Below are 22,770 nucleotides of genomic sequence, written 5' to 3' on the forward strand. Positions count from 1 at the left end.
TGCAGACACTGAGTTAAGATGTCGTTACCTGGGAACCTCGTTATCCCACTGTGAAAGGGATGGAAAGATGGGCTCTGAGCACATGCAAATTACAACCCTGTTCCTCACAACCCTCGCCAAAAGCAGTGAACTGGACTCTCAGAACAGCAATACAAGAGTAAAGAGCTGAGAAAAGAGAACAGATGAGAAACGAAATTTTGGAACATCCTTGCAGCTGTTTTTGTGTGGGTCTCTAACAAAAGTTTAAGCATGATATACATATAAAAATACGTATTAATTCAAACCAGAGACAAAGGAATTGGCAATATACTCAGACACAAGTTCTGGTCACAGCCTCAGCAGAGACCCAGTAAATTCTGACTCAAAAGAGCATGGCAAATTTCTCATCTCCACTAGTGCTTGTGCTGCTGCTTCAATCCTCATATCTCATGTCTCACTAATCACACCAAGGAGAAGTAAGGAGCTGCCACTCTACAAAGACCACTCTGCAGGGAGAAAACCAGTGCTGATTGCTCCCAGGCTGTGTGCACTTTATTTAGGCTTCCAACCTGGGGAAACCAATGTCACAGGGAACACCAAGTAACACTACTAACGAGTTGTGGATGTCAGCTTAGCATTGTACGTGTCAAGTCCATGCTTTACCAGTGCGATAACAACAGGAGTCTTTACCCAGCACGGTGAGGAAATGAAAAGCTGAAGCGAGATTACAGCAACTCAAGTGAATTCAGCACAATGACACTGATCTGCAAATATCTTACAGATTAGACTAATTTAATTCTTAAACACAACTCCACTTTTTAAAAAAATTCACATTTTCAGGATGCTGATCTAGCTGTTTTCGTAATGAAACATGCGCATACACCAACACTTGTAGATCCCAGTCCCCACCTGGTACTCCCTCGATCCCAGTCACCCAGCTGATGGACATGACCTTAACGATAAGAACACCGATGAAGCGTGCCAGACTTGGCTCGTACTCTTTCCAAAGGCTACTCTGATTCACATCCAGTTAACGTGCCAAGATGACAGAGAGAAGGCCTTGCATGTCAAAGTCAGGTAAGGACCATTGCTTGATTTGGGCGTACAGTAATGGTGTTCATTCATGCGCTCAGATACCCATCCCTTTGGAAAATATATTGGATAAAACCAGAAAACATGACAAAGCCCCGGTTTAAACCTTTCTTGGGGTTATGAAAGGATTCATTTGCTATAGGGATTATCCTAGGCAGTGATCTGGCACTATGCCTAGCACCTACCTGTCTTCTTAAACAACCCTCCACTCCCAATTATGCACGGCAAACAACGATTTCCCTGAAAAACAAAGACTAGGGACAGTCGGAGGCTTGTAAGAACACAGACATCCACACTACAGGCAAGCATGGAGCAGTAAAGCCCAGAAAAATCTCCCTCCCCTTCCATACTCACATCACTTTCAAATCCCAGTCTCCACAGGTCACAAAAATCGACTTGACGCTGGGATCTAAGAGGCCTTCCTTCGCCATCCACTCGTCAACCCTCTGAAAGGAAGGCAAGAAAAGGGGATGAGTTTTGCAGAGACAGGCCGAGCCACAACAGTTAAACTCAGATATGCTGCTTGCAATCAAGAGAGAAGAAAATTGTGATCTTATCCACCACTCTCCCTCTCTCTCTCTCTTCTCTTTGCTTGCCATCTGAACAACAGCACGTTTGGACCTTTGAAGATTTCTGATAGGAGACATCAGGCAACCAGAGCGGAGATGATCTTATCAGACATCGCAGCTGTGCTGCTCGCAGAGCGGTGGAAGTTGTGCAGCATTAACGGGATGATACAGCCCTGCTGTTACTTGCCATACCTCTACTTCAGCTCTCCCTGGACCGAATGGGCTTGTACTAAGTATAACCTGTGTCCTCTCCAGCCAAGAGGAGCACACTTATTTCTTGAAGCTCTCCAGTGCGGCCTGGGGGAGGGAAGAAGCCAAAGCAAGTGGCTCCAGCGCGGCTCTCCAGGCATCAGGCTGGGAACTGAAGGGAATCGGGCAGCAAAACAGAACTGAGAAAGAGATTCCGACTACCTGCTTTGATATCCATGGAAACACAAGCATCCTGCGATGGTGTCCCTCACCCACAGCATTTCTGACATGCTCCAACTCATACAGCTCAAAGGGAGAGGGGGAGACATAAAGGCTGGGCACACCCAAGCCCCGCGCAGCAGTAACAGGCAGAGCCACGTGCCCCCCTCCTCTCCAGGCTCGGCCTCTCCTTACAGCTCTGAGTTCAGCATGGGTTTAAAGTGAGCCCAATGCTCCTGATAAACTTCCCACGGGGACAGACATTCTGGATCCACTTCACAAATGGGCCACATGAACCTGGAGGACGCACACCCACCTTGGGGAGTAACCAGGCAGAACTACCTTAGGGCCAGCCCCTCTCACGCCCATCCGAGAAGACCCTTATTCCAGCTAAGCTAGCAAATCCTTGCCATCAGCTGCCCCAAATCCTCTGGAAGCAGGTGACAGGCAATCGGCTGCTACTCTGCAGCCTCACTAGCAGCATTTCCAGTGCTTCAGCGGGAGAAATCTCTCCTCTTCCCATCACTCGACACCTTCAGCTCCTGAACAAACAAGCACGCCCCAGAAACTGTCTGACCCGAATCGGATTTTAACCTAGAAACGTGCAGCTGTGCTAACACCTTCTCAGTCCAAATACAAACCCTACAGAGATGCCTCCACGCTCCGTGACACTCCCGTGGGATCAGAGCAGACCATTTCCTGCAATACCCCAGTGACAGCACACATTTGCCCATCGAGGCAAAGGTGATCCCTCCTGGGGCTGGTAGCAGGCACGGCCACGTGTGCTTAGGGCCACGTGCCGCTGACACATGCTGTCTGCAGGACAGGGAGAGCCGCCCCAAAAGCAGAACCCAGCCTCCCGCCCCCAGGACCTGCGCCTCCCTCGGGCCGTCGGGATCTCGTGGCCAGGCTCCCGCTGCAACCTGCCTGAACTCCCTGATGTGAGCGCCCGTGAAGCGCTGTCTCCATGGAGGATTTTAAAGCCTTTGATTTGATTTCCACACATAAGCAATCGTTGCAATTATTCTGATTAGGAACAATTAGGTAACACAGCGGTGGAAATCCTGACAGAGACAATGCATCGAACGGCAACCTGCAGCCCGAGCGGGCTCTGCTTGAGGAGGTTTCCTTCCCTATTTGACTACCAACAAAAGCTATTGATGGAGAAATACTCCCAAGCTAATTAAGCCCTAAATGCTGTAGGAATTCAGCATTAAGCAGATGGCATTATTAGGGCTATATCTGCATTCGCACATCCTCCAGATTAGATTTTAGAGGCATTTTCCTTCTATACTACGTGTATTATCAAGCATTTAAACAGGTAGAAAAAAATAATTTAATAAGGTGCTGAGGGAGGGAAAGAAAAAAAGAAGGCAGAGCTCCCAGAGCAGTGATCTCGAGCAACGTCTTGGTGCTTTAAAACTGGCTCAAGCGAGATCGCCTCTTCTCCTATCTACTGGCAGGAGTTTGGATATCTTGTCAGTACCCTTGACATGAACAGCTGGAGATGACAGATCAATGGTTCAATACTCTCAGCAGCGTGTCACTGACGTGACAGCAAATGTTATTCTAATGAAGCTGTAATCATAGTCAAATTACGCGGTTCGATTCTCAGCAAGGGGAGGGGGTGCAGGGAGCGAGCTGAAGGGAGGGCGACAGGAGCAGAGGTCAGAGGTGAGGAAATAAAGGTTACTCTGCTTACCTCAAGCACTTGCTGGAGGCTGGGCTGCCCATCCACCATGCCTTGAATAATCCCAGTCAGCTGAAACGAGAGACAAACAGAAAGCAGGCGTCAGAGCGGCACTCAAAAGATCATTAGAAAGGTCTCCTCTCCTGTCCATCTCCCTGCGACCAAAACACGCTCCCGTGACCCAAGTGGGCATATTGCTGAGGGGCCAGCGCAGCAGAGCCGCGGGCAAGGGCAGAGCTCCATCCCAAAAGCAGGACAGCAGGGGGGCTCCTGCCCACACCACCAAGCAGCAAAATCCCACAGGGCAGGACACGAGCAGGGAGCCGTGGTACGGCTGCACGTACCGACACGATGCCCCAAATGCCGCCCCCCTTCCAGATCTCCGGTATTGAAGCTGTCCCGAATTACCCAGGCAGGGCAACTACTGGAGGCTCTGGGCATGGCCCTGCTACCAGAGCGACACCAAAATTGTGGTGTTAGATAAACTGCATAGACCACTGCTGGTAAGCCAGGACCACAGCGGATCCATTCATCCTCCCCTGGTGCTGGGCAGCAAAAAATCGCACCTGGATAGCCTGACTGTCTAAAGGTAGGGCACACGCACAAAAAGATGCGGTCTCATGCGTCCTTGCCCGCGTCTGCCCAGGCTAGCTCGAGGCACACAGAAAACAGATAATTTTTCTGTCTGCCTTCCAAGTGACAAAACTGTCTTTTAACATATTGAATATCGGAGGTCAGTAGCTTGCCATCAATGCACCCAAGTAATTAAAAAAATCATTATCAAAACGAGCGCACACTACGGTATTTCGCTTCATCTGGCGCCTTCCTCAAGCTACACACACCCCGCACGTTTTCGTGTTTTCGTAACGCGGAGCTCCGCCGCAGCCAGGCTGCACACCCTGCCACCTGCACGCGGTGCCGCAGCCCCGGGAGCTGCAGCATCCACCCGAGAGCATCCTGCGGGCACCTTCCCTGCAGGGCAGGGCTCAGCCGATGTGCACAGCACGAACCCTGTCCCAAACCGTAGGGCTAAGCTTCATTAAAAGCACGGCAGCTGAAAGCAGCTCAGCTGCTCCCACCTCTCTGTTTCGTTGGCGCCTCGGCTTACAGCACTGAACTCGGAAGGAAAAAAAAAAAAAAAAGAAGAGATTAAACTCCAATTAAACTGTAATTACATTTAATGAATACCAAATACCTGACTCACTGAATAAACTGTAAGTGGAAAGATTATTTTCTCATCGTGACTTCCATGGAATGGTAATATATACCTTTTAGGGAAAGGATTTTAATTTTAAGGATGTAGAGTTCCTCTAGGTGGGTTTCTCAAGTTCATCAAGCCATTATGAGGTGGAATTTTAAGGAAGTGGAGAGACACACACACTCTTATATTCCAGAAACTGTTTTTATATTAATCTGTATTTTAATTGGGTAACAGCTGCTGCCTACAGACTTCCCGTATTCTAGGAGGCAAATAGATTTAGGAGATTAACGCGTGGCTCTTCAGAGCATTTTTTAAAGCTCACCGCCTTGTTTCTTCCTCCCCTCGCTGTCCTCTCCGGGCATTTGCCCGGCAGAGGTGGGCAGCTCACCTACCGCACGGCGCTGCCTCTGGCTCTCAGGGCAGCTCAGACCAAACCCCTGGGAGCAGATGACAGACGAGCATCTGGGGAGATGACAGGCACCTCCTGGTGTCACAGCCTGCGCCAACGTAAGCGGCTTCTGCTGCTCCTGGTACCTTCAGGACCGCACAGCTCAGCGCCACAGCCCCGACGGCGGGGCGGATGGGGTGGGATGCCCTAACCCAAGCTTCTCAGGAGGACGGAGGGACGGGCAGGTGGCCACAGGGGCTCTGAGACCCACCAAAGAGTCGCTGCTTGATCTCACAAGGCTCCTTCCCTCCTCGGCTGCCAGGCCAAGCGAGGCACCAGCTCACCCGCACAGGAGGACGTCCCCACGCACACGGGATTCACGCTGCAGGAACCGCTACAAAGGGCTACACCTGCCCCGCGGGCGCATTTCGGTTCAAACCGGTGCCCAAAAGGGACCAGATTTCTCCCCTCTCACGCTTTCCGATCCTTTCTGTTCTCGGCTGTGTAAGTCACCTCTAACACCCACCCCAGTGCCTCGGGTTTCTGCGGCGCCGTTTGATCTTGCAGTTTTGATAAAATATAAAAACATAAAATTGCACAATTGTAAAGTTTCACTGGCGATCCCAAGAAGCACATGGTGCTTGGGAACATAAACAAGCTATAAGGCATTTATCTTGCTGTACTTTTATTGTCTGTTCCTTCAGCAAAAAAATCAATAAAAATTAATCATAAAAAGAGAGCAAAGTACCACGAAAAAGCCTGTACAAGCACCTTGTGTGTAGAAGGAACCTCTCACTTAAGCTCCTGGCACGAGCTTTCTTGGGCATCGGACAAACCACCTGCATCTTCCCAAAGGGTGCAGGGAGCTTTTTGTACCTAGCAGCAGCTTCTGACCACCTGCGAGTGCTTTCCACCTTCTCTGCCGAAATGTTTGGCACACCTCTCACCGTAACCAAACCTTATGGAGTCGTGTTTTACAGAGCCAGGTGAAGACAGAAGGGAGCAGACCAGGGCTACAGAACGAACCAGCACGGAAGGCGTGCTCCTGGCCACTGGCGTGGGAGGTCAGAGGGACCTCCTGCAGCCAGGGTACAGCACAGACACACCAAAACCTAAGCACAGAGATGCCCCGAGGGTGACCGTGACATCTCCACCTTGCAGACGCCCTTCCCATGCGGCGCTGTTTTCAAGAAGAGGAAGGTGAGAAAGGCTCCAGGCTGGGGGTGTAACACCAAGCGAGCCCGGTAATCCTTCCACCCGCAGTCTGTCCCAAACAGCCCGACTGCTTCCTGCCAAAGCAACGAGCAGAGAGGGGAAACCAGCAGCACAGCAGCCAGGCGCTCATGCAATGTCAACACCGCTGCCTTTGCTACAGAGTTTATCTGGGAAACCATCGTATTTCTACTCCAAGACAGTTTGCTGATTACCTAAGCACTTGTCTCTGGTGTACAATCTGATAATCAGGCCCGGTCTTTCTTTGTAGACAAAGAGGCCAATAAATCTCACCCTTTGTAAGTAGAGGTGCCTAGACAAAGCCCTTTACTGGCATTTAGCAAAATGGGTATTTTTCAGAAAACAGAAAGCAGCTGAAAGCTGAAGGCAAGCGCTGGAGCCGTGCAGGCAGTGGCTGCTGGGGAGCTGGATGCAGGGCAGAGCCAGCCGTGCTGGGGGGCTGCCAGGCCACATCATTTCCCCCCGGCACTACAGCCTTTGCAAAAAGCAGCTGCAAGTGACAGAGGGATAAATAAACAGCGGGAGGAAGGACACGGCTGAAACGGTATTTCAGCGCGAGTTAATTAGTGAGATGACTTCTCTGGAAATCAGATGACACAAAAAACTTACGTTTGGGGCCTTTCTCTAGAAGGTAACATTGCTCTTAGCAGAGATCAGGTGCAACTGGGAGATTTATCACAGCACACGTTTTGCAAGCATTCAGCCAGAGAGTCTCATGCGGATAGGGACAGCCCAGGTAGTTGTCCAGCCTTCCACTACTACAGTTGCAAAACTGTTTCCATTATAGCTATAAATGTGTGAAAACGGAGGGCTTTCTGAAAGCCCCTCTCCTGAGAGTAATGTTTTCCGGGCTTAGTCTTTTTTTTTTTCTTCCTTTTAGTTTAAATAAAATACCTTTGCCTGGGTTTTAGTTACAGGAGAAGGAAAAAAAGAAAAATGTGTGTATATATATACATATATGTTGTATTTTCTTATTAATTTATTTTTACAATGTGCAAATACAGAAGGGGCCAGCTGGTCCTGGAAGAGGCTTCACTTAACACACGGGAGCCATTTTTCTTCAAACTAGTGCGTGGAGGACAAGTATGTCAAAGGCCAAAACCTGCAGCTGCGGAGGCTGTAGCAAACAAACCGTGGTGTCAATGAGCCTGGATGAGACCAGGCCTGAACAAAAGACTTGGATACCCTGATCCCACAGTCAGTGCTTTAGTAACTGAGTTGGCCAACGTCGGAACAGTGAAGTAACAGGAAAAAAAAAACAAAGCAAACAGAACTTACAAACTCTGTGCTGACGGCTACAGCAGGGAGGAAGTGCTCACTTGCAGAAACAGTTAACTTTTTGCGTTGAATGAATGAATGAATAAAAATAAATCAACCCCCCTTTCCTTTGAACCATCAGGAATCACATTTACCCAGTTCCTTGCATGCTGCCCTCATCCTTTCATCCCTGTCTCAGGAAAGGTGGCTGCAGCTCCAGAGCAGCTGTCCTCGGCAATGAGGAACCAAGGAACAAGATTCCACTTCTCCAGCAAGCATTTCGAGTACCCCGCAAGCACAACATCAGTCTTAAAAATATTGATGTTGGTTATCTTACCACGCTGAGGGGCTCATCAAACTGCACTGGAGAGTCACAGCCTCCGAACCATGGAGCAATACTACATGTCCTCCCCTTGGCCCACACTCTCTTTGACCCTCCCCACCAACAAGCACATGGCACAATCACAAAGCTTACAGAGAGGCTGCAGCATTTTGTGCATCAGCTAACGCGCAGCAGTGCTTTCATTTTGCGGTCACCCAGCAATATCTTCGTTAGTCATAAATAGAACTGATATTAGCTAGCAGATCATAACCAGAAACACTTATTATGAACCCAAACTGAGGCCTTTGCATGCTACTACAAGGACATAAAATGATTCCCCTCGTCCTTAACATGAGGCTGACATGCCACCCTGCCTTGTAGCTGCGCTGTGAAGAGGCGGCCCCGACCCCGGTGCAATGGAAACCTGCTCCCCATGGAGACTCTCGGAGCACCAGGGAACCTTTGCACTTTACCTCTGTGCAGAAGGGCGTAAGCTGGGGATGCACCACAGGCTGAACATACATGTGAAAGGTGGATTCGATCTCCATCGTCCTGCCATTCAGCTTCAGGATAGGGAATTCGATGATCTCCTGCATAGGACACAAAGAAAAGCAGCTGTTCATTTAAACCAAACAAAAAAGGAAGCTGGAAACGATCCATACTGGATGGCCGTAAGAAGAGGGGCCTGACAACCCCCCACAAAACCCAAGAGGAAGCTCCGTGCTGCGAGTGGGAAGTGCTGCAGGAGCCCACAGCACAGCTCGTGCTGCCAGCACGAAGGAGCACGGTGTGGATGCTGCCCAGGATGCTGCTGAGCCTTTCGAGAGGAAGATGGACCAGCACCACTCGCACGTGGTGCCCTGGGAACACCGAGTTGCGTTTGCAGTGGGGTCACGTCTGTTCCGCAAGGACATCCCAGGGGCTGCCTGACGCCCAGTGCCACCCTCTCCACCTCACGCCGCTTTTGGAAGGCACCAGGACAACAGGAGCTCCTTCACACTTGCAGGCTCCTGCACGAAGCACCTCCGTCCCAGGAGAGGCTGAAAACGGAGGCGCACGGAGCACGGCCACAGGGGGAGGAGAGGAACTGGGAGCCCCCCCCCGAAGCACCCCTACGGAATACAGCACAGCAGCGAGCCCTGCTTCATTCTCCTCTGCGCAGCCGATTTATGCTGATAGGGAAATAAAAACGTTCTTCATCAGAAGAATGTTCGGTCATTTGAATAATCAGCAATCAAAAATTTACACGGACCTGTTAATAAAAAGTTTAAACAAATTCGGTTACGATGGATTTCACAATTATTAAAAAATATGCTTGGAATTAAAAAAGCCGACCGCTGAATAAAAGCGATAAAATCCTTTGTGTTCGCGCCCCTCCTTCCTCGCTCCTCTCCTCCTTCCAGTTTAATGTAAGAGGAGAAGTGACAATTTGTTTGGTGTCTTTAAAGAATAATTTGTCTATGTTATTTAATAGAGATGCATGGCACCAAGGTTCTGGAGTGCAAATGAGCCCGCTGAGTGATATCCATGCAACAAGCCTCTCAAATCACTTCTGGAGAGAAACAGGGAGAGGGAGAGAGAATAAAAAAAAATATTGCTTTTTAATATTCAAAAACAGTTTGCAAAATTTAATCAAAGCAGAGCAAAAGCTAACATTTTTACCACTTTGACATTTTTATTAGCGCTTTCATAAATTTTTAAAACATGAATGGAATTAGTTTAACAACAAAAAAAACTGCCTGAAAACATCTGGAAGAGACAAATAAGAAATAAAAAAAAAAAGGAAAAAAAACCCTAACTCCTGCGAGTAAAATTAGCATGTAGAAAACGCAGTCGCTGCAGAGGAGCTGACACAGTTTTTGGACCCTGGCTGCAACCCCCATGACCCACAGGCGGAAATTATCGTGAGGTCACATATAGGAGCTGCTGACATCACCAGCCCAGCAGGCAGAGCGAGGCCGAGAGGATGGGTGGGGAGATGGAAATAACAAATAATTCAGATAGCCGGGGGAAACACCCAGCATCCCTGGTGGGGAGAGCCCATGGGTGCCGTGTACCTGGTCCTGACTAGGGCGTGCTGCAAGGGGCATGTGCCTGCCGCGATGGGAAGCTGGAAAAATAGAGAAAATAAAATGTTAGCAGTGCTGAAATGCCCAGGTGCAGACACTGAGAAGTCAAACGGTTTCCCCAGGGCCAGCTATGCTGTACGCAGCACTCGCGTACACGAAGAGAAGAGGTTTGGGAGCACCCTTTCCCTCTGACAGCCACCAGGAGGGACCAAGTTTCCCACTGCTGGGAAGGGGCAGGGAGGAGGACGCAGAGGTAAAATGCCTGCGCATCGCCCAGGTCGCCTGCTGTGGTGCAGCCGAAGTCCCCAGCTACAGCCACGCAGGATCTGCCGTGGAGACAGGAGAACCTGACTGACCGAGGACACGGCTGTGTGGGGCGCTCCCTTCAAAACAACCATCACGGACGGACACCGATCACCGCACGTATCTGTTCAGAAGGCAAATGGAGTGTAAAGTTCAGATCCAACGGACAGGACAGCGTAACAGAGCCAGCTTTAACCCAGCACAGCACCACCCTGCCCACCAAACACCGCACCCGGTCCCAAAAGGGGGCCGGGGAAGCCGCCCTGGAGGTCTGCACCCCGTGCACGGGGTGACCAGGCGAGCCCGCGGCGGGGCGAGGAGAGGGCTCTGCCCCCAGAGAGGGGCAGGCGCAGGCTGGGTGTCACAGCAGGGCTGCGCTGCAACGCACGGCTCGGTCCCACGGGACCGGCAATGTCCTCAGGGGCCATCAAGTGGCTGGATGCGAAGCGAGGCTGAAAGACAGCCCCACCGCTGATCTGATGCACAAAGGCGTCGCCCGCCTCCAAGAACCAAAGGCAAAAAGCACTTCCAGGAGGGCCGGATTAAAACAGAGGGAGGAAATAAAAAAAAAATAAAATAAAAAGCTCTACTAAAAAAAAAAAAAATGTGGAAAATTTAACAATATCCAGCGTTACCGCAGGGCTGGGGGAAGCGTGCGGCCAGGCAGCCGGGGTGGGACCCGCGGAGCAATTCGAACGTCTCGGGAGAAGGAGCGGCAGCTCTTTTGGGCTTATTTGGTCAGTTTTTTAAGCGAGCGGTAAAGGACCTTTCCCAAAAGGCTGTTTATCTGCACGCTTCCTCTGGCGGAGATTTTTCCAGTCTCTGGCAATGTTTGCTCCACTGGTATCTAAGGCAACAGATACCAGCCCCATGAAATCAGCCCCACTCCTCACTAACGACGTTAGCCAGTCCTGCAATGAAATTTAACCTGTGACACTGCTGTACTTTTCATTTAAACTTTCATTTGGAGAGAAGCAGTGTTTGGAGACCCTGCAGTTTGTCCTGCTAATAAAGACAAGTGTTGGGACCTTTAAAGGTGCCATTCATCTTTTGCCTTTATTAAATTCAATTTTCTTAAGCCCATGATACATCATGAAATTAAGAGTTGACATTCCTGCAGAAACAAAAATATCTATCAAACATAAACAGAAAGGGGAAAAAAAAGAGGCCTCTATTACCATGAATTTATGGCTCAAAGTTGATCTGTTTCCACTTTTTCTTTTTTTTTTTTTTTTTTTAACAAGCATATGGTTTGTTTTAGATATCCAAAATGTTATTACGGATCTAGAATTTCATTAGTAATTATTACGAAATGGTGAGCACTCAGACACACGCACACACCCCCAACAGCCCGCCACTCCGAGAGGCGGCCGGGCGCTCGCTCACGTTTCACGACAGCCTGGCGAGCTTAAAACACTCGGCTCCATCCACGCCACCACTTTGCTTTCGTCCAGGTGGGGAAAGGTAGAGGAGAACAGGGGAATTAACAGAAGCTCACTGACGTCTCCCGTCCTTCACCAGCCTGTTCCGCGTCCGCTCTGGCTACACGTGCTGCCTGCTGCCAGCAGCGCTGGGGGCTTTGAGGTCTTGGCCCCCTCCAGCTTCTCCTCGCAGCACAGCCAGAAGTTATGGATGTGCTCAAACAATGCTGCGGAGGTCCAGAGCCTGCAAATAGCCACGAGCTCCCAGAAGAACAAATGCCCCCGCTTGAGTTTTGTAAGCACCGCAATTAGGTGCTTTATTTACCGCTGCAAAGCAACTTGAAAGGAAATCCAGGATTCAAACCAGCAGCAATAAATAAGCGGCTTTTTATTTTTCCTCCCCTCGCCGGGAAAAGTTGAACATGTTTTGTGTTGAGAAATTCTGCACGCGGCTCCCAATTACAGGCATTTGCATTTATATTGTTAGAACACAGCGCTTCTAAAATCAATATTAACACGCTTAAAGAAAGAGACAGCAGCACCCTGTCCCTCCCCTGCGCTGCTCCCCCAAACCCCTTAACAATGGGAACCCACAGAGCCCTGGGCTTATCCAGATCCATTACCAGGGCCGCTCTCCGTACAACAATCTTCTCTTTATGATTTCAGGGCACTTCACGCAGATCTATGTGACAGCTTGCCCAGTTTTTTTTTTGCCTTTCTTTTTTTTATTTTTTTTTAAATATTCCCCCCAAAAGAGGTACCAGATGCAAGCCCTCCGTGCAGCCTGGCTGTCCCACAGCAGGCTGCCTGCAGGGCACTGCGTAACTGCTATGGGCTTCCCCTTAAAAGGGATTTGAAAAATTCATAAGGGCATGTGAAATCACTGCTATAAACGCAGCTTTTCCCTGCACAACCATCCTAAATGCAACTCCCCTCCCTGCAACACCCGACCAGGGATGCGAGAAGTCAGCTGTCTCGATTTTCCTGATAATAAAAGCAACAAACAAGCAGACAACCACTCTTACTACGTTTTCCTGTACCAGCACAGACCTCTGCGGTTCAGAAAAGCAAGCGGCTGAAACTGCACTAATTCCCACAGCGGCATCTTTTTGCTCATCATTTTGGATCCGTGAGCACCGGCATTACTAGGCTAACGGAATACAATGCCCTGCAGAACTTCCCAGCTCTCAAAACCTTTCAGTCCAGAAGCCCACGTGAGAAGAGGACAGGGCACACTTTGGGAGACTGGTTTATATATTTGAGGAAGACTGTGTGGCCTATTCAGTTCGAAAACTACCAGGGAATAATTTATCCCTTACTCCCACCCCCAGTTGAAGAAGTTTAATAAACACGAGAATAAAAGATGCCCGTAAAAATCAGAGCTGACTGTTCAAAACGCAATAAAAACAAGCAGATGCCTTTGAGAGAAAGGGATATTTTTTTCTGATAGGGAAAAGCATAAAACTTCCTACCAAAAGACTGCTTTACACCTTCAAAAAAGGTAAGGGGGGGAGAGGCAGGGGAGTCTGACGGAGGGGACAGGCTCAGCACCAGCTCATTTTGTTCAGTTTGGTTTTTTTTGTCCCGTCTTTCAAGAAAAAAAGTCGTTTTATGCACAAGGAGCTTATTTCTTAAACAAACACTTGTGTTTTTGATTTACACCACGGGCTGCTCCTAAATAATTTATGGCGGGTTAAATTTATTGCACAGCCCTGGCCGGCTGCAAATTCGAATTGCCAAATAATTAGATTTTAGGGCAATGCTTATAAATTATCCGCCGATTTGTCCGGACTTGTTTGTCAGTTGCTTTGTGCTTCGGGTCATCTTTGGCATTTCGCTGTTTGTGTTTTAATTGCTGATTTACACTTTGACAGATGAGAGTTGATGCCTCCAAGATCCGGGAGGGGACGGGGGGGTGGTGAAGAGCAGGAAGAATCAGAGCTTTTAAAGGCTTGTGATTCTCCTTTTTTTTCCAAGGCAATTAAAATCGAAAAGGGACATAGTAAGGACAGCCTAGCCTAACAGGTCTGCCTCCTCTGCTTCCATTCAGGGCCTTAATTATTATTTTAACTAAAGCTGCTTCCAAGTGAGCAGCCTCGCACTGGCCCTCAGGGGCAGGAGCCAAGATGACCTCAGAGGTCTCTTCCCCGGTTCTAAATTTTTATTAAACTAACCCAAACTGGGACCATAAAGGCAACACCTCCGTGAGGAGAGGCAGCAGGACTCCTGCTGAATCAGGGCTATCCCTCCCCAAAGGAAGCCTACCTGCACGCACAGGGGAGCCTCACGACGCTTCTGTCCACGGGAAGTCACTCTGCATGCTGATTAACACCGTTTAAAGGTCTTTGGGGAAGCAGCTGCCCCCCAGATTGCTTCTTTCCATCACTACCTATTTAAAGTATGCGTTTGCACACACCCAACAATTTAATATGTTAAAACCACTGTAATATCTTGGAAAAGCATGACAGGAAATGTGCACCAAAATCCAAACACAAGGGGACAGGCAGGAATACGGAAAGATCATGAAACATGAGGAAAAGATGACATGAAGACAGCAACTGCTCCTTGATCGCGGAATACCCAAGGTCTCTTCCTTCCCCCCTGCTCTTCGCTTAACCTCACCTTCTACCCCCAACATTCAGGGACTGAACCTAATGCCGAAATCTGGATTTCCTTAGTTTTGAGTTGTCCTTTGGGTTCTGCACTGACATCAAACCTGGCTCATGCTTTCAGGTGCTTCCTTACAACTGTGAGGGTGAGGGACCATTTCTCTTTCTTTAATAGGAGCTGAAACTCCCATCTAATCACATGCCCCCGGGAGCTGGAGCTTTAAGAGAGACGTCTAGTCCATGCACCTGCCCGAAGGCATCACCACCTGCCCCTAAATCATTTCCGACTTTGTCTAGGCTGTTTTTACAGACTCCAATAAGAGAGACTCACACACTCCCCAGGCGCTCTGTCCTAGTGTTTCATTAGTCTTATCATTGGAAAGTTTTTCCTAATGCCTCATCTGAATTTCCCTCGCTGTTGTTTAAATTCATGACTGCTCTTCCTATCCACAGCAGACGCAGGCCGGGACATTTCTCTTTCAGATCCTCTTGAAATGGTCTCAATCTTTTTTTTTTTTTTTTTTGAGGTATGGAGTCCTAAGCGAATCGCTTCTCCAGCTCAGATCCCTCCTTACAGGGCACGAACAGGAGCATCCACATCTCGCACGTGACATTTTCCCCCTAAACTTCTCACTGTGAACACGAGGACTTCTTTCATATCTGCCATTGTACCGGACATTCGGAGAGCAGGCTCACAACCCTTGTCCTTCCATCCCAAACAAAACCTTTGGTAGGCATCTGCTCACAACCTGGATCCTGCCTCTCACCATCAGCATCATCTCACTCCCAAAAAAGCACACAGCTTTGATCTTCCCGGCAGCATGCAGCCATAAGAATAAAGGAGAAGCTCCCTCCTCGTTCCACACCTGGGATGAGAAATGTAGACAGGCCAACATTTCAGCTCACCTCCTCAAGCACTACTGGCACTTATTTCACCACCCAGAAAGTCTCCACTGACGCAGACAACGAGGTAAGCCCAACAGTTTTGAGGGAGGCTTCACACTCGAACCAAGTTAAAGGCAGCACACAAAAAATTTCAAATATTCCCTACTACAAGACAACAACTACACTATACCCTTAAGTCCACTCCCTTGAACCACAAGCAGCTGGCCTGCGCAGTCCCCACTGCAGAATCATCAAATCACTTCCAGATCCAACCTCTTCACCTGCTATTGAGCAGCACGAACGATCGATGTTCCCAGCAGTGCTAAAACATCTGGACCAGGCAGAAAGGGCATGTTAGTGCATGTAAATGAACAGCCAGGGTTTTACAAACATCACAACTAACCGCTGGTGACAGCACGTTCCTGCCCGGCATTGAGAACTAAAGGACATAGCCAAGAGCTACGCTGCCAGCCAGCAAGTGCCCAGACTGAGAGACAATGCAAGGAGGGAACAAAGGGGAAGAAAGCGTGAGACTTGGGCAAGTCCCGTGCCCTCCTCACCAAACAGAGCTGAGCTGTACCTTCTCTTTGTGGGAAAGGCTTTGTTCAAACCTAGGAGAAGACCGGCTAAATGCAGCAGGGACTGTCCCTTAGGAACAGGCAGCCTGAGAAGCAGCCTCCAGACAGGTGATGTGCGATGGAGGAAGAAGCCGTGGCACCACTCCTTACCTTCAGAAAGGCACACGGTGCCAGCGTCCCCAGCGTCCCACGTTACCCTCATCCGCTGCTTTACGGCGAGGCGAAGCAACCTTTAACCACAGCGCAGCCGACTTGCTGGTTCAGGAATGCGCGGGGATCTTTTCTTTTCAGGGTGACTGAAGCTCAACTACTTTCTGCTGTAACAACAAGCCTGCTTAACTCTGCAACTTGTCACCCGAACGACGTGTAATGTTTGCACAGCTAAGGATACAGCGCTCAAACGGCGCAGGTGGGGAGCTGCCCGCTGTGATGCATGACTGCTGGGGGGGCTCGGCAGGCTGCGAGGGCGAGGTGACTGATTGCTCCAAGGCAGTCATCTCATCGGCCTGTCAAGAGGCAGCCCGACGCCGAGCAGGTTGGGTCAGGTTAGGGCTGCGACAATTGGCCCCCCGAGCACCTGGTATTTTAGGCTTGTTGATATACTAACGCCAGGTTTGTTATCTTCAAGTAAGAAATTGCTTTGTATTTTGGCATACGTCAGGTGTCTTGCCTGGTGGTCTAGTGGCTGCGCTCTCCAGATTTGGGTTCGGTAGCTGTTCACGTTACCTAGCTCATCAGGTTTTAAATAAATACAGCTAATTCTACTGCCTGAAGCCATAACCCGTCCTGTCAGCTCCACGTGGGTCACAGCAAGGTTGGCCCTACTTACTGCAAGAACAAGGCAGGTCTCTAAGGCAAAGCGACTGCCCCAGAGAAGGCAGCTTTTGTGGGCTGCTCCGCAGCTGGTGCCACCGACCTCGCAGGACCAACTCTGAAACGCTGGCTGCTCCCCTCCGATCCCCACATCTTCGAAAATAAAGACATTATTCTCAGTACTGGTCAAAATATTTCACAACAGTCCAGTGGAATTGCAATGAAGCGCATGACATATATAAAACTATAATAAAAAAGAACTGCATTTCTTTAATTTCAGATGCCCCTTGTAGTACATTAAGTTACGGGTATTTACATGCTCTTGGCAGAATCTGTAACAGCTCAGATGAACCAGCTACAAGGCCTCAAAAAGTTTTTTTTTCAAACAATTGTTCCAAAAATTAATGTGAACAGAAAAGCCATCTAAAATAGCTTTTATATGAACTATTTCCTGACACTTTAAGAACTTAAAGCATTACAACATAAGAAGAATGGCGTAACCGCAGCCATGTAGCTTCATTAAACACAGGGTATAAAGTAAGCCCTAATTGGCAAAGAGATGATAAATACGTATTTTTTACTTACTTTTAGTAAAAAAAAGGAAAAGGCTTTAAGCGACTGTGTTACATGCATCTTTAATGACATTCCTCTAGAAACAACACTGTAAGAAGCTGAATTGAGTGCTATGTATTTAAAACTACACCCAAGCCTAAGCTGCATGAAGACAGGTAATTGCAGATTAATATTCCACTGTAATACTTACGCACAAGAGTGCTGAGTTAAAGTTGCCATGGGAAACAAGCCTGAATTTCTTCATTTTCCAGCAATTCATGATCAGCCTTAATAAAGGTTTTGGCAGGTGATTTCTAATGCACCGATCTTAACGGCTACACAAAAACCGTGCTGGCAGAAAGCTGCTACGCAGGGATATCTGGATAGGACACGTATCCCTTGTCTGCCCCTGGATGGGACAGTGACGATCTGCTACCTCGTGAGCCACCTCCTCTATTCCCTCTCAGGACCTTGGCTAGGATTGCCCCGGCAGCTTTCATGGAGCACCGCCTGAAGAGCACGCAGAAGACACCTCGCAGCCTGCCGGTCCCTCCCGTAGCCTCCTCCCACGTTTGTAATTCCAGGGACTGAGCCCTCCTAGATGTCCAACTTGCCACCAACTTGCCCACCCCTACCACTCCCGTGAGCACAGAGCTCAGCACACCTGCTGCTATGCCCTAAGTGTGGTAGAAATCAACACCCGCTGACGGTCCAAGGTCAGTCTGCAAATCACAGCAGCTCAGGAGCAGAGAGGCATCGTGCAGTTGTCCCTACCACGGGACCAACACCACGGGTAGAGGAGCACGGAGATGGAGAGGCAGCGATCATTTTGGCCACTCCAGCTGTACCTGCCTGCGACTGAGAGCCAGAACGGGGAAAAGGCATTTAATGCTCACTTACACCGGCTCTCGAGGAAACACAGCCTGAAACCAATTTAAACTTGTCTTCATTTGTACTTATTGTTACCTTAAGGAAAGGTTGGCTCTCATTTGTTAATGTGATTTTGCCAATCAGGAAATGTACTATGACCACACAGGTTTATCTGCACTACTACTATTCTACTTTAGATTACTATTATGCTTAAATTATTACTATTTTATTTAAAAATAAATCAGTAATTGAACATATGCTTATTTGTAGTCTCAATGTTTACAGTTTCATGTTGAAGTGTTGAGTAATGTTCTGTATTTGTTCAATTACAAAGTACGTCCAGCTTCATGCGACAGAAGCAATTAAAATGCACTAAAGTATCAGTCAAAACGCACATTAAACAAACTTGAAACAAGTAGGATACACTAAAGAAAACTATCAAAATAATTTCACATTTAAAACATGCTGTTTAAGAGAGCAAGGACGGTATCATCTGTAATTAATCTCTCTGCCTCTGGTGACAGCCTCCTTTAGCAATGAGAAGACCTGAACATTTCAAACCTTCCTTTCACAGAGAGTGGAAGAGGCAGGTTTCTAACTCCCAACTGATTATCAAATTGGAGCGAACCCAAGACACTGAAGTCAAGTACCTGAAAAACTGACACGAGAAACCAGTAACTTGATCGCTACCAAGAGCTCAGTTAGCAATTCAACCGCTCCTAGGTCCAGCTCCTGAGTTCTGCCAGTCCAGGGGTCTGCTGCTCTTTTACACGTCCAGCCAGCAGGTGTACAAGCCTGAACGGCATTTGTTTTTCATGGAAGTGGTTTTAATGGATTACAGTAGAGACTGACATCCAACGTAGAGACATAATTTCATATTCAGCTTTGAACAGCTCTGATTTCTATCATTAGACTTCCTTACATTTAAGAAAAGCATTGCTTTTTGCCCACTCTGCTGAAGTTGAAGGCGAGACGCATGGCTTGCTGACCGAATGGGGCACAGCCCCTCACTGCAATAATAAAACAGGGATACAGGCAGCTGCAGATCTGAGCTCCTTAACAGCCACTGAAAGCACCAGCCACCATAAACACCAGTGTATACAAGGACAAAGGGACAGAAGAACGATTCCTACCTATTAATGCATCTTCTCCTGTGTATCTCAACCACCACATGTACCTACCTCTACATGCTGACAGCGCACAAAAGAGGCAGGCACTTACAAACTCTCAGCAGCCAGCAAAGGGAAGAGAGAAAGTGACGAGTTAGAGCTGACAAATGAAGCACGCCACCACTGCCGTGGCCCCAGGTCCACCGACCTGCACGCTGCGAAGGCTCCCGCCTGACCCCACCGGGCTTTGGATCGAATTCCAAACACACAGGCAAGCTTTAAAGAGATGCGAGGGGGCAGCCATAAACATCCCTTACTGCCAATCCCCTACTGACCTTTGGCTGGTTAAAGCACTACGTGACACAGACCGTGCCTCTAGTCTGCCAGTTTTCCCACCTACACGTTTGGGGCAGAGCACTTAAACCCTCCGCGTCCTTTTCTGCCTGGGATGGCCCATCGCTCCTAAATATAGCCACAAAACCTGCAAGCCAGGCTGCCTCTTTGTGCATTTAAATGCGTGCTTTGATTTGGGGGCGTATCTCTTGAAAGCTGGGAGCAATCAGGGAGGTGACAGCAAACCGCGAGGACGCAGGGTGGCTGGAGCACACTCCTGATGCTACTGCTCCTCTGCAGACGTAGGGCAGGGGCCAGGACGGAGCAGAAGTGTTAACACAAAGGGCAGCTGCCATACAGCACACAGTGGGGCCACAACACAGATGGCTTCCTAGGGGAATGCTGCTGTCCTCAGCCCTCCCTGATCCCCATTACGGAGGCCGTGCCATGAGACCTTGGAGGGGACAGGACAGCACGAAAGGGGATGGAAATGCAGGAGTCTTCGGGGCTCCCAAAAGAGCGTGAAGGACTTCCCCAGGGACAACGTTAGCGAGGCTGCCGGCTGCAGGAGAGCACAAGTAAATACAGCAGGAGGGGGGAGCAGATGTGGCAGGCACACACCTTGGTGTAAATAAAGACAGCTCCTTCTGCTGAGAAACCGGAACATTTTGAAGAGCAGTTAGTAAGAAATGTGAAGTGCACTGCACGGTGGCAAGTGCACTCTGCCAGACTTCGAGGCTGAGATGGCTAAATTTACAGCTATGACTACCCACTGAAAGTAACTTGGATCACGGCTCAGCTCTGTGTGCAGCCTCCTCATCACATTCCAGTGCATTCGAATTTCATTGCATCACCTACTAGGCTTACTTGCTTTACTGCAAGTAAAGTAACAAGCAGATAAAGAACTGGGACCACAGTTAAAACCAGCACCTGACCACATCTGGCTCCCAGGTCTGTCCTCAGACCACAGCTACAAAACCTGCCTGGCACTGCTCCACTGAAAGATCCTGCTAGGAAGACCTTGCACGAACCATTCCTGAAAATACGCAGCAGTTTGCTCGCCACGACACACAGCCCAGCAGCAAACTGAGCTAAAGCCACGCTGGTCAGCAGAAAGGAAAGGTGGAGGTAGGGGCACGAGCTGACAAATCTCTTTTCTGTAAATTTGCCTGATTGCAGCAGGCAACTTCAGCCTTTTCAGCGGCACTGATTTCCATGCAGCAAGAGCCATCCCCTTATTTGTCAAACTCATTTGTTTGCGAGGACGTGAGGGACTGGCAGGCCTCACACCACACGCGATACGACACAGACGCTGAACACAGCAGGCTGGAAAAAAACACCACCGAAGAACATCTCCACCTTAAAGGTGCAACAAAATATATAGCAGATCTGCATTGGCCCAGGCCATTACTTTCCCCGGCAAGGACTTGGGGACAAAGCTCCTTAAAACAGTAGTAATCATATTCCACTCATGCTCCTTTTTACTGCCAGCTGTAAACTAGCTCCCCATGCATCATGGTTTTGCATCAAAATGTGCACAGACCAAGCCCATCTCCAAAGGGACAAGGTAGATCCGATTTACAGCTTTGACAGGCCTGTGCACCCGAGGCTGAGCGTGCAGGAAATAGCCTGACATCTCACTTGGAGAGCGCTTAAAACCGCTGCCAGGCCTGGATGCGGAGCCACAGCAGCCTCCCACAAAGACCCAGCAAAAGGGCAGCAAATTTGCGGTCCTTTTTTCGGGCAACACCGGAGACGAGTGGCACCGCCGGGGAAGAGACGAGCCAGGTCTGATCCCAACCTGCAGCACGCCTTTGGCAGGACAAGCCCAGAGGAAACCACGGCTGCACTGGGAAACGAACACACTGCATCAAGCCATCTCAGTAACGAGATACCGTGTTGATTACTGTCCAGCCTTTAGCACAGTCGAAGCAAAGCAAAGAGAATTTATTCTCAGAGCCAACGCGCCAGCAATAGCAGTAAGAGGCCAGTTGCTCAATGCACAGGAGGGCGTGAAGTCCAAGTTCCATTTCGAGACTCGGAAATTCTGCTGGTTTGTCACCAACCCAATATTATACTTTGTCTTTTTAGCATGTTTTTCCAATTTAAATGGAAACCCTAGCCCCGTCCTGCTGACAACTGAAAATACATTTACTAAGTTGCTCTGCGCTATTACGGAAGAACTGCCTGCAGAAAAACATCTGAGCTTCAGGTGGATCTCTGCACATCTCAGGAGGTAAAGCACTGACAAATCGCCCCAAAGCTGACCAGTTCATCTCATTACACTCCACAGTTAACAACCACACAAAATAACTTCAGTAACAGCCTTTTATCTTGCAGAATCAAACAGGGTTGTTGTGAGTACTCTACCAATGCAGGTTCCCAGCCTGCAATTTTTAAACCCTCTCCGGTTCAGGCAGATGACAGGCACGCACGACTTTAAGTAGCATTTCTGATATTGTATTGTCACTTCCCTGATGGAAATCAGGCTCCTTCTGTTCGTTCCCACCACAAGGGCCTCACATTGCTCCTCAGAGAGCAGGCGATAGCTAAGAGCTCTGGAGGACCAACGACAGGAAGAAGGTGGCAGAAACCAAAGGAAACGAGCCAGTGAGCACCGTGTCTTTTCCTTCCCCCTCTCGCAAACGGCAGCAGCAACTCACAAGGGGAAAATTAACAGGATCAACTATTTACCTGAGGATGAATCTGTGGTTTGTCGCACGTGGCCTCAAAATCCAGCACTAAGAAGTAGTGATATCTCTGTGGAGGGAAGGACGACATTGCTGCCATGGAAGCTCCAAAGCCGTGGGACGCCAGTTTCCTGCTTACGATGGAGCCGTACCCTTTGAGAACACCAGGCGGGAGGAGGGAGCACACAGCTTGTCTTGCCCTTGGAAGTAAGTTTTGGGGAAACTTTGCTGCTCCAGTATGGAGGAGTGCTATCATTGAACATCCAGGGGCATCTGAAACTGAAGAGAGACTCGTGTTACTTAGGCGCATCTCATCTCTGCTAGCATTGCTCCACTGCGCTTCTCTGTCGGGGGTTTTCTCTGTGCTTCCCGGTGGAGGTTCCAGCCTTGCAAACCTGG

General features: G+C 49.0%; 1 protein-coding gene across 3 annotated transcripts in view; it reads right to left on the bottom strand.

The window, feature by feature from the left end:
• Positions 1-22,770, bottom strand: part of ERI3 (ERI1 exoribonuclease family member 3) — a 118,616-nt gene that overhangs the window by 86,812 nt on the left and 9,034 nt on the right. For all 3 annotated transcript variants that reach the window (XM_048058920.2, XM_048058919.2, XM_013176386.3), the window contains exons 2-5: positions 22,376-22,650; positions 8,613-8,729; positions 3,751-3,810; positions 1,426-1,517 (exon numbers count right to left, since the gene is read on the bottom strand). In XM_048058920.2, the coding sequence (XP_047914877.1) occupies positions 1,426-1,517; positions 3,751-3,810; positions 8,613-8,729; positions 22,376-22,627 (521 nt within the window). In that variant the 5' untranslated portion in view covers positions 22,628-22,650. The remainder of the gene's footprint in view (positions 1-1,425; positions 1,518-3,750; positions 3,811-8,612; positions 8,730-22,375; positions 22,651-22,770) is intronic.

The sequence above is a fragment of the Anser cygnoides genome, chromosome 8 (assembly GCF_040182565.1).
Source record: "Anser cygnoides isolate HZ-2024a breed goose chromosome 8, Taihu_goose_T2T_genome, whole genome shotgun sequence".
NCBI lineage: Eukaryota > Metazoa > Chordata > Aves > Anseriformes > Anatidae > Anser > Anser cygnoides.